The sequence below is a fragment of the Phalacrocorax carbo genome, chromosome 13 (assembly GCF_963921805.1).
Source record: "Phalacrocorax carbo chromosome 13, bPhaCar2.1, whole genome shotgun sequence".
In the NCBI taxonomy this organism is placed as follows: Eukaryota; Metazoa; Chordata; class Aves; order Suliformes; family Phalacrocoracidae; genus Phalacrocorax; species Phalacrocorax carbo.
In genome coordinates, this window is record NC_087525.1 from 17,904,077 (window position 1) to 17,916,758 (window position 12,682).

The 12,682-nt window shown below is 40.6% G+C and overlaps 1 protein-coding gene across 5 annotated transcripts in view; it reads right to left on the reverse strand.

Moving 5' to 3' along the window:
• The window catches only part of ADK (adenosine kinase), a 298,228-nt gene that overhangs the window by 38,590 nt on the left and 246,956 nt on the right, over positions 1-12,682 (reverse strand). For all 5 annotated transcript variants that reach the window (XM_064464970.1, XM_064464969.1, XM_064464967.1 and 2 more), the window contains 2 exons: positions 9,516-9,551; positions 2,773-2,887 (listed from right to left, as the gene is read on the reverse strand). In XM_064464970.1, coding sequence (XP_064321040.1) covers positions 2,773-2,887; positions 9,516-9,551 — 151 coding nt within the window. The remainder of the gene's footprint in view (positions 1-2,772; positions 2,888-9,515; positions 9,552-12,682) is intronic.

A 12,682-nucleotide genomic window follows, 5' to 3' on the forward strand; every position in this document is an offset into this window, starting at 1 on the left:
ATGCACTCCTCCTCTCGTAACCCAGCCCCTCTCAACTTCGCCCCACGGCCGTCTGGTCCTCGACAGCACGCAGAGGCTGTGTCTGGCAGAGGAAACGGAGCCCCGTTCAGGATGCTCTCACAGCCTCAGTGTTGCCCTTCTCACCTTGCCGTGCGTGGGCAGGGGCAAGGGAAAGAAGGGGGGGCGGCCATCGGCTGTGCCTCTTCACCGAGCGCAGCCCGATCCAAGGCAGGCACCTCTCCCATGGCTCACGGCAATGCCGGACACTTCGCCTTGCTGCCAGAGAGCAGAGACCTTTCCATGGGGAAAATGGAGTTGGGGAGGAGGGAAAAAGAGGTACAAAAACGGCAAAGGCCAAATTCACCTTAGAGTCTTTTACTCGTGCACCTGTAAGCTCCAGCTCCACGCTGTGCTCTTCCAGAGGACATGAACAGAATGCTGGAACATGTGCCTCTCCCAACAGCTGACGAAGGACGGTTAAAGGCGGCAGCAGAAGGAAAGAAAGGAAGAGTAGAGTCCTTTGCCTGGACACTGATGCCCTCTGGTTGACTCGCTACTGACAGTAACATCTTGCAACTAATAAGCATGTTCCTATTATGGGCAGCATATACAGCAGCAGGTACCGACAAGCATGTCCGAATCCATGGCCGACTTGGCAAAAACTGTTTTAATCTAGGCACAAACTCATTGAGAATATATTGTTTCCTCAGAAAGGCAGGATACAAAACTACACCCAGCCAGCTTTTCCAAAAAACCTGTTCTGTGCATTAGAAAAAGGAAATGGATTCTATACTGGTAACAATTCCTAACTGCGGCAATTCTTCCAGAGATCATTTAGAAACTTTTTACACCGTGCACTGCAGGTTTCAAAGCACAACTAGACCTAATTAGTGTTGAAATAAGTGTGTTAGCAGTACTCTGTGCCATTCTGTGGTATCATCATATGCTAAATTAAGGGACACGTTTTCCTTCTTTCATTATTATTTTAATGTGAGGAGGTGCGAAAAAGATGATCCACACCAAAGGAAGGAAAAAGGGGGAAAACAATAACAAATTGGTATCTCTTTCGAGAATTGCCCCACAGGCCAAACATTTTTATGTTCTTAATCATTATTAAATGACTTAACATGACACACAGAGCCTGGCGAATGATTGCATCCTGACATGAGAACGAATTACAAATGAAATGAAAGATCAAGCTGTATTAGAGGACTGCCTCTGGGAAATGAAAATCTTTAATTCTCTTTTATTATTGACATTTATTTGGCTGCCATGAATAACAACATAGCAAAGATATTCAGCTATGCTTGTGCACTGAATAGCTTATCCCACGGCTCAAAACTGCCTTAACATTTATCATGTTTGCTTTTGTAGCTGACACCATTGCATACACTCTCTATCCATCTTGCATTTATCATGCATATAAAGTGCATTCTCTAATTTAAGTTCATTTCATAGCGAACAAACAGCTAAGATTAGCAAGTGTCAGTCCTCAAATAAGCTCCCAGTTGTAAAAATATCAAAGAAGGGATTAATGGATTTGTTAACAACTCTAGTTTGAAGAATAAAATAAGTACACAGTGGAAATTAAATAAGAGCACAGGAGGGTTACATGCAAGATTTAGGTTTACTACCGTTATTACTAGCTCATGTATAAAAACATTTTTATACTGCTATTTTCCAGCCAACTGTACAACGCTCAAGTGGAGTGCCTCCATATGGGCTGTTCACGTAATGCAGTGGCTTTCTGCAAGCAACCCTTCCGTCATGACTCGGTGAGACACACCCCCCCAACTCTCAGTCACTGCCTTCTACTTCCGTTAAACCGGTTCGTAGCTTACAAAACAGAGGAAGAAGCCAACTATTGGAGAAATCATTCAAACTGCTGCTAAGAATGATCTGCAGAGCAGTGACATACCTATTTAGTGCCTAGCCCTGCAGCCACAGTCTGAAGCCAACTCGGACTTTGAGGCAAGTATCGTATGAGCAAGCACCGGTCCCGCAGGTGCGAAGCTTCCTCAACTCCACTCGGCCTCCGAAGGGGGAATTCAGCCCTGACTTAACTTGCGAAGGAAGGAACAACTGAAATGGCTTGCCACAGCACATGGTTTTAATAGCTTTATTTAGTCTAGAAGCATAGGTGGACGGAATTAAAGAGACTGTCAAAAGGTAGGCAGTCGTGTTTATAATGGTTAAATCTGCGCGTCGTACATCATCAATTCAGACAGCACAAACTACTTGTACCCCTGCTAGAACACCTTTTTTCCCACATGCTCCTTTGAGAATAGATGAGCAGACGGCTGAGAAAAGCTGAAGTGAGATTTTCTGCTCAAAGCAAAAAAGCCTGGAAATTCACTTAGTACTGGATTTCACTTCCTCCTCTTCACAAATGTTTAAATATACTATACTGTTGCACAGCTGTTCTCAGCAGGCATAGTGTGTTCTTGTTTGCAGCAAAGATGGCTACACAGATAAAATCTCAAGTCATAAAAATCTGAGTAAAACCAACTGGATCAATATTTTAGATCTATGTTATAAAAAAAGAACTTAAGATGTTCAGAACTAAGTTCTCAGGCATTCCTGTGAAATATTAACTTCTCAAATTCAGAATCTTAAAACAATTAAAAGCATAACAGATGAGAAACATGGACTAACATTGAAAAGGCAAACGCTCCGGCTGCCATTTAACAGTCACAATTTGCAAAACCACAATTTGTAATTGATTAACTAGAATATTTACTGTGAGCGACAATGGAGATTTGAAAAATATACCTGTAGCCATTACAGTGTCATCCTTCCCCTGGGTAAAGACTACGATTCGTTGCCTTTTAGCGTTCACCTTTGGCAGGGCTTGTGTCTTCCGGGCTATCTCTTTAATGTCTTCAGTCTATTAACAGAGAGAAAGAAAATTCTTGTTACCAGCATATGAGAGTGGCGAGAGATTAGAACTTTATTAGCAGATCAAAGATTTATTTTCTTACGGCTAGGTATAAAATAGACTTTACTGTCAGTAGAGGGAGATTTTTAAAAGAAAGAATACTTCATTCTCCTAAGGGTTTATGTAGTACTATGAGACCATTGTTTTTAATCTTGATAATGATAGTTCAGCTATTCCAAGTGCTGCAAAATTGCAAAGCTAACAAAGGAATTACAGAGCATTTCCTAATGAGCAATTAGTGGGTTTCTTTGCTGCTGACTGGATTCTAACTCTACCTATCATAAAATTAAAAATAAAATTGGTAAGAGAATACTTTGGATAAACTCTGAGCCTGATTTTCATCCAATTTAGCCAGGTTTTATACTACTACCATCCCTCTGATTTCAGCAGGATTGCAAATACTGTTTCTCCGGCTTCCCTACAGCAACCGGTCTCGGCAAGTAAACTGAGTGCAGCACCTTCCCAGGTGTGGAGCCCAGGTGAATACGCGCTGTGCTCACCAGCTGGTTGCATAATTAGATGCAGGGAAGCAAAGGGTGAAAGCTCTACTCAGTGGGGCATAGAACACCCCTGCTTTGCTGAAGTAAGGCTAAGCTGCAAAAATTTCGGGGATCTTTGCTGTCAGGAGTTTGCCTGCGCACTACAGTGCAGGTAGCCAGGAAGAGAGAAACTGGCACGCTGAGCCAAGGCTCTCATCCGTCCAGACAGCACAACTTGTCATTAGAACGAACAGAATGCCTATTCTCATAGCTGCCCTGGGACCTGAAACACAAGGATTGCAATTTCTAATCTGCTTAGTATTCAATCTAATCTAAATATAGGTATTCCTGTTATTTGTATAAGCATCAAATCCTTTTATAATGCTGTGTGGGAAGCTTTTGTTCTCAGATTTATCTCAAGTCAGTAAGTCCTACAAATTAACTTTGCTATATGTAAACCTATTTCTTGCCATCGTTTATACTTTTTTCTTTTTTTTTCTTTTTTTTTTTTAACATTAGGAAAAGCAAGAAAGACTATAATTATTCTCTGTGCTACTTTATTCTCCGCCCCACTTTATTCATATCTCTGTTAAATAACACCATACTTTTTCCCCTAGTTTGCCCCTGCAACAAGCCACTGCAGTGAAACAGCTGATTTGGTGAAGGCCTGGTGCTGAATATATGAAAAGACAACAACACTTTCTGCATTGTTTTGTGTCCTGTTTGTTATGAACCCTCAGTCATTTTTTGAACACGATTACACAATGAACAGAATTCATCTATGAAGCTGTCAGAGTGGTTTCAAGTAATTTACCCAAGTTGCTACAATTAATTTATATTATTAATAAATTGATTTTTATCATCCAAAATCGGCATATAGTGTTATTTAGGAACGCAGGTAGAGTATGTGCCATTTTGACTGCAGCTGCCGATTTTAACAAGAGGTTGATTATTTTCATCAGCAGGTCAGTTAAACACTTCAAGAACCATAATCTGCATACCATTCAGTCTTGGTTACTTGCTGATTTTTGATAATCTTGTTGGTCTTCAAGCACTTCACCTTTGTTACGGACAGAGAATATGCCCGGGCCATATCTTTACCAGTATCTATTTATGTGAAAATTATCTAGCTCTTTTGCAATACTCTTAGCCTTCCTTTAATTTCTCCCCCAACTCCGGTAGTCCCTGAGCTCAATGATTTATACACGTTTGCCAGATGCAAAAATAATTTCCCCTTACTTATCAGTCTTACCAGTCCCTTTACCTCTTCCTTAAATTCCCTCATACTTTTCATTTCCACATACTACACTCTCATTTGTGTTCTTGCTTCCTTCCTCCTGCTTAGACTGTCAGTGCAGCCTTTCGAAGGCAACGTCTTCCACCAGAGAAGAAAGAGAAGAGCGTTGAACCCCTCTGCGAGGACTGAGGACAGTGAGGGGCCATCTTACCCCGACTCTCGAAAGGCGAGGAGTCCCTTAAAGATGCCAGAGGAAAAAACCTGATATTGCTGCTCTTCTGTTTTGAAATGCCTTTTTAAGTGGGTTGTGAATAGCCGGTGTCAGCTGGTCGCACAAGCCGTCGGACAGGGGACGGAGGGAGAATTACAGCCCTCCAGCTTGGCAATACGTAGGCTGCTGAAGGTTCGCCTAAATTCTGCGCTAGTTCAGGCCTTGATAATTGAGAGATCCATGAACTATGAAATGCAGTACAGCATCACGGAGATCAAAGGAAACAGGAGAGAGGTGTTTAGTTTTTGCTAAGTAGGAAGTGGCTACTAGTGAGTTTATTAAGCACATTTACAGCGGAGCAAGGCAGGCACAGGAATCAAAGAGCTTGAAGATACTTGTGCAATGTGTTTACACGCACTCAAATTTTAAAAGGAAGCCGAGGAAGTTATAATAGGAGAAAATGGCACGATCAAGAGATGATTTCTTCACTTTAAGGAAGAATAAAGATGAACTTATATGAGGGAAAGGGGACCCTGAGGAAAAAGGTTAGTGATGAATGATGGTAAAGGATGAAATAAGTAGACAGCGAAAGAAAGTAAAAAGCACATATGTTTTCAGGAAGAATTAAATACATAATAAGCATGTAACAGTAGAAGGAAGGTATACAGGGGGAAAAAAGACCATTTTTAAAAAACCAGAAGTTCCAAAACACAGTGGTTTAGAGACTTGTGTCTGATTGTGCAGCCTTTAAAAGTAACCGAATAGCATCTTCTGTGAGAATTAACTTGGCCATTTTTAGCCAAAATCACTTCCTATACTAAATTTTTTCAAAGGAAGAGAATAAAATAGAGCTTATATAGTGGAAGAGCTGCAATCTCAGTGTTGAGGAGGCTTTAACTTTTCCACAATATATCTCCACTTTACCATTATGTTGTATTTTGAAGGTACAACTGTGACACAATAATATGTGAATATTTACAGCTTAAGACTGCAGAGGTACTATGCCCCTCATTTCATTGTCAGGCAAACATCATGAAATGTTGTCATCTCCTGTTTCTGTTCAGAATATACATAATATTTTTAAATATCTGAAATGAATAATATTTGTTCTGCTCTGATTTGTACGTGCACACTTATTGAGACTTTCTTATATGCCCTGTACCTACAGACACGGCTGCATGGTAATACTGTGCTGGTTTGTGCTCCTAAAGCCTCTACAACGTGTCCCAGATTCACAGGACACACATATCCAATTATACCCTTGAGTCTGATTTAGCAAAGCTGACATACGAATCTCACGAAAGCATGATTTGCCTCTTGATGCCGCACCTGAAACACCGCGCGTGCGGCATTCGTTCAGCAAATAAGTGGTATCTACGCATGCAAAGAAAGCACACCAGTTATCCCTGGATCAGATAGAGCTATGTGAAAACCTGGCACTGCCAGTCAAATGATGCCTTCTGATCTTTGCCTCTGAACACATACGCAATCGCTGGGGCTACCATAGCCCTGGCCTAAACAGGCACGAACCCACTGGAAACAGTGGAGCTGTGCAGTGAACCTCCTCAGCTCGAAGAGCTAAAGTTGGTCCAGGGTACCAACGCTCCCTAGCTTGGTCCCCCAGCCAGCACGTGCTCAGGCGGAGACCTCTGCCTCCAACAGGAACGATTACCTTGCACGGCAGCTGCCGCTAACCCCTTGGGTACATGCTGCCCCCTTCACTTCACTTTACTGCTTGGGCTGCCTGCCAGAGCTGAACCCTGAGTTTTATGTTAAAGTAGGATTATGTTTTCCCAATGCCTACATAGAATAAACAGCAAGTTACCATTTTGTAAAAACAAAACCTCATAAACCTTTGTCCTGGCAATTTTGTTATTTGAAACCTATTACGAACATTCCCTTAGAATATACTGACAACCACTCTACTGCTTCAAGGGGAACCACGTCCAAGAGCTTCCCTGGGATAAAAATTGTGACTATTATCATGTATTACTGAGAAGACTGCAACACACAATCAGGATGAAGCACTGTCTTCACAGACAGTGAATTTACTATTTATTTAATAGTTTTAAAATGTCATGGAACATGAAATTCACAAAAAAGGAAACGATGCACCCCAGGAAGAGACTGCAGCAAAAGTAATGTTCTACTTTCGATTATTACAGATAAAGGTTGGTCAGGAGATAAAATGAAGGAAATAATGGTCTTCAAATATCGTGATTGATTTTACAAAAATACCTTGGATTTCAGCAAAGTACAATGGAAAAGTAACTCTTGGTAAGAAGCGTAAAAACAGAAATTCCTTTGAACATAGCTTCTCTTACAAAGAAAAAACAAATTTGTGTTGTGGAAGTGTTTTCTCTTGCCTAGGACAAGACTTTATTTCTTCAGAAAAAGTGTATTTTTTCCTGAAGTTGACTTGATTGTACTACTTTTTTATTTTTTCAAGAGTTGTTTCAGATATACTTAACTCGATGTATATTTAAAAGATGCATTTAGTCCACAGAAATTATTGAAATTACTGGAAGGTAGAAAAGCAGATGATTAAAAAAAAAAAAAAAAGAAAGAAAAATAAAAAAGCTAGCCACAACTGATTCTCCATGCTAAAGGACCTCCGATGCTTTCTGTTAAAAAATAAACTTCCAGGCTGCAATTCAAACGGAGCTACCAGCAGCTTTTCATAACTTCTGTCATAAACATGCTCTTGATTTTTGCTCTGGTCACCCCAGCCCTTTACTTCACTTCTCTGTGTTTTGTCAGTTCTCTATTCTCAATACAAACGGCAGAATCAGTTCTGCAAGCTTTTGAGAGTTGCTAGAAAGTTTTCTTGTTTTTAATTGAAAGGCTAATTGAAGCTCTGTAAGTTTTTCCTAAGCTACTTTATTAGTAGTGTGAATTTTTTGCCTCCGCAGCACAATGGGAGAACAAGCCTGTGGACGCTTATCAAATCTTACACATCTCTGTCAGCAAACTCGACGTGTGAGTTGTTGCCGAGGGAGGGGGTAATAAGAGATAAGATCATAATCATTGTGCGCTTTACTGATATGCTGTAATCAAATGTGGCAGATTTAGGATGTTCCGTAGGAGCTGTGCTAGAATCTCTAAGCAAGCACTAATGGAAAGGTTAATATGACGGTAGTTAGCAGACACCAGCAAAAGCAGTTTGTCACTAGAACTGAATTTAAACCAGGCACATTCAAAGTCTTTAGCTCAAGGGGGCAATAAAAATATAGAATGGGTAGACTTAATACACTACTTCCTTTCTTTTTTTATTGTCTAGCTACCAGAGGGTACCAATAATTCGTTATGCTTCATATTATATTTGGAGGCATCTGTGAAATTCATTCATTTGATAGAATAAACTCAAAGTGTATTTTTATGCTAACAATACAGATGATACAAATGAAAATTGACAGTGATAAAAAGTCTTAATTTCTACAAAGCAGCCACATGAATTTGGGAAACATAAAATGAAATGGGACAGCCCACAGTTTTAATATCTAAAACACTGATGGCATTGATGTACCTGCTGGTGTACGGTTCTAAAGAAATCTAAATTGTAGAACAAAAGCTGTCAGTCTTTTCCTCTTCTTTTTACATGCAACCATCCACTCACAAAAATGGCATGTTCTTAAAGCGATGTGGTTTGAATTGCGTGGCTTCTATTATTTATGCAAAATGGGTGTTGAGCAGTCAAACTCCTATCTGTTCTTTTACACTGCAAACAAATCAATTAAGGTGGGTCTTATTCCAGCGAAAATACATGTAAAAGGATTTATGTGTGTTCAGTTCTGCAATTTAGATTTCACTAAGATCACTTACTATCTGCGAAATTAGCCCAACCGTTGTCACATTAATTATAGTATTTAAAACCTGCCTATCCGAATTCCGCATTAGAGACCAATAGCTGATAGCTCTCCAGATTAAGTTATCTGAATTTAGCCAATGGGAGATACTATTCAAATAAATGCCTCAGGAAGATGGAATCAAAAGCTCTGAAAAATCACTGTAAAATCAACAGTGTTTACTTCAAGAAAGTAGAGGATCATACATTTTTAGAGCACAGATGGAAAACACCAACTCGAATATGTTTTGAAACACGAATTCCACGCTACCCCGTCTAAAAGAAGCTGTTTGTGGAAGCACGGTTTACATTAATCAGTACCTAACGATTTTATATACAACCTTTCTAAAATTCATTTGCATAATGATAATCCGCACATGGCAGGGTTTAAGTTATTTAAGCGGTGTTATATTTCGCTATTTAGTCTTGCTTCGCCACTGCTGTAGCAGTGAATCCTTACGGAGTGTAATGCAGCTAATGAGGTAGCTTTTTAACTGAACAAACTGACAGGTCCCATATCTGCAGAGGCAGCTTGAAACCGTGCCCAACCTCTCGGCTTCCCAAGAGGCTTTTCAAAATTCAATAAATAACATCTGTAGGCGATGTTGGGTGCAGACCTAGCAGAGTGCGTCATAACACTGAGCTGGCAGAACAAAGAAACCATGACGACTGCCAAGTTTCCATGGCAACCGCTGCGAGGCTTGGAGAGTATAATAGCACATCAATCATTGTCCAAAAGAACTTCATTATCAGCAAGAAAAAAAACCTTTAGGATCTGTTTAGTGTGCAATTGTGGGTTAACTCACCTCAAAGCCTTGCTCTCTAGCAAAAGTGGCAGCTTCCTGAAATAATAAAAAAAAGAACAGTTAATTATAAAGTGCTAGATAATGAAGAAATAACACATTTTGAAACTCATTCAGCCAGTTTTCCTTTTACACGATTATCTCAATATACCCATATACAGTTGTTCAATTCTGATAGTCGCACCAAAAGCTTCCCCCTCCTTCCCTCGAGCCCGACAACGGTACAATGTCAACACACTTCACAAATTCAAATTAAGAAGGTGCAATAGGTTTTTTCCAGGCGAGGAAAGTTACTTCAGGAGACAGGACTTTGACTAGGAAACCACTACTTCAAATCCAGACGAACATCCTTCAGACGTATTTTTAATTGAAATTATATCACATCCCCATTTATGTACGGCACTTCATGGCATACAGGTTATCGAGCCATTTAAAAAAAATCATTTGTCATCTACGGAGCGTTAAAGAAAACCAGGATCACACAATGCCTTCAAACCCTTGTGGTGGAATCAGATGAGCATTTTATAAAATACTCTGATGTCTTAATCACTGCTTTAGGCATTTTAACTATGTTCTTTTCCTGAAAGAACAGAGGAAACATCAGGGTATCAGAATGTCCTCATTTCTTATTTATATTAATTGGAGCAATTAAAATCTGTTTTGAAATAAAAGCAAGGAGACAGGAGACAATAGCAACGTTTTTTCTCCTTTACTCACTTCCTACCCTAACGTGGCAAATATTGCAGAAACCCCTCAAAGCCTTTATGTTTTCACTTGCATTCTTCCAGATTATCTTTGCCAAGTGATATTAATAGAGGGATAAGTCTTGAGCCAAAATGGTGAGTTGATCCAATTAAACGAAAATAACTACTGTACCAAACCGTTTAAGTCCAGTGTCCCTAGGACAGCTTTTAGTGCCGCAGAAAATACATACTCGCGCACCTATATGATCTGCCAGTTTGGGGGCGGCGTAAGAATTTGAAGTGGGTACAATTGATTATAACAACAGTAAGTTGAGGTTAATAAAATGTGATAAGCTGAAAAGCACAACTCCTCAGGCTGCTTCACTGCAGAAACATAAGGCTGACCGGGTTAGCCTTAGCTGATGTTGACAGAAAAACTGAATCATGGTCCTGACAATTGGGTGCGGGCAAGGTTAGCCACTTGGACAATTTACTTACAATTGAATTCCTTCTTGTACATCACACAGTCAATGACATTTGCTAGCCTGGCTGTCAAGAAGGAGCGTAGGGTTCAAAGATATCATGCAGTGTTTTCCTAAACCAGCATGTGATTAACAAAGCCTGTGCTCGTATGAGAAAAGGAGGCTGCAAGCTTCCACTCCGAAGCGATGCACTTACAATGAACTGCAACACAATCAGGAAAGCCTCAGATGGGACCGGGACGCGGAAAAAAAACCAAAAATAAGAACAATAAGGGAGTCATAAGGGGGCAGAGAATAAGAAAATGGACTAAAAATGATGTACTGTAGCCAAATTACTTCTTTAACCTCAGGTTTTTGGTCAAGCAATTGAAATCGGAAGTTACACTGATCTGTCCTAAGGGGGTTTCTTTAATGTCCCAATGCAGCGGGACATTAACATCTGTGTTAAACTATTGTTTGGCCAGGAAACTGGACACCAGTACATTCTGACATCTGTGAAATAAAAACTATTCTAGTTAAGTAGTATTTCCTTATGTGGGAGACTCTGAGAGAATTAATCTCAATTTTCTGTACTGGGGCACCCATGCACAGCACATGTGGTTTGAAAGACCTGGCCCTTCCACAAGAAAGGATAAATGATTGCACATTTGTTAAAAAAGTATCTCATCTTTGGATTTTCCTGTTAGAGCGTCATCTTTTAGCCTGGTCTGCTGCCCGGCTCCATGAATAATGGTAGCTAGCATGCAGCCATAGATTTTCCTGCAGTTGACCTCTAATCTAAGGGTGTCTGAGCGTGCCAAAGAACAGCAGCAATCTTAATTTCCCTCTCTCCTATCAACCGAACCTCCGAGTAACTCCTGAGCAGGCTCCCTCAGCGAGGACGGTGCCTGCAGCCCCCCGAGCACCAGCCTCTCTCAGAATTACACCCCTCTAAGAATCAAGGCCTTTCCAGTAAAAAAGATAATAAAGCTCCAAGCGCACGTTTGGAGGCTACGGTTTGGTGTTTGCAAAATGGTGAGAAATGCGCGGCAGGCCCTGAATGCCGGGGCCGGTTCAAAGTAAATTAACCAGATAAAAGCGATGAGAACCTTTTAGTGTCTATTCACAATAACAGTGAGAACAGGAAACAAGCAGACCCCATCTGCGCAGCCCTAGGGCACCTCACACTGCGCCTCACGTCTCTAATAAAGTAGTCAGGTTAAAATGTAAGTGGCTGTAACATGCGGGGACTGCGAGGGCTGCACCGGCCAGCCAGGGCGTTCCCTGATGCAGGTGATAATCAGTATGATAATCACTATATTTACAGGCTTTCCATTTTATATCTGACATTGGAAATCACGAAGAAGGAGGGATTAAGGAAATAAACAACCTACACAGAAGCTTTACCGCTCCCCGGAGAATGCAGCATTTCCATTCATGCGTGACAGGCGACAACAGCAAGGCAAAACAGCGACAGAACAGAATTTTCTTAGGAGGCTTCATTTCACATCAGGAGTTCTTTCAGTTTTGATAAACTTTAGACATTATTCATTCATTACTGCAACTCGGCACTTTCAGAGCTATTTTCCATTATTGTCTACAACAGAACATCTCATTTCATAAAACCCTCTCCCCCCACCTTTTTACTCTTTCGTACTAAATACATTAAAAACACACTCCTTTTTCTATATAATCTTTTTACTAACTGTGAGAGCGAATTTATTGCCGTACCACCTAGAGCAGAAATGGGATTTGTTATTAGTTATGAAACATTATTTGGCTCGTGCAGTTTCGGGGGGGGGAAAATCCCAAGTACAGTCACGCTGAAAAAAACCCGTGTACAAGGTTACTTAGTGGGAGTAGCACAATGTCACCGAAGTTAACACACACCCTCTCGTTGCACAATAGTGAGCAGTTTACACAGGAAAGCGAGATAAATTAAAGAGATAACAATAAAAAAGACAACTTCCGTTGGTACCGGCCTTGCTGCTATGTTAGAGCTCGCTTGCTAGCTGAAAACTGTTTC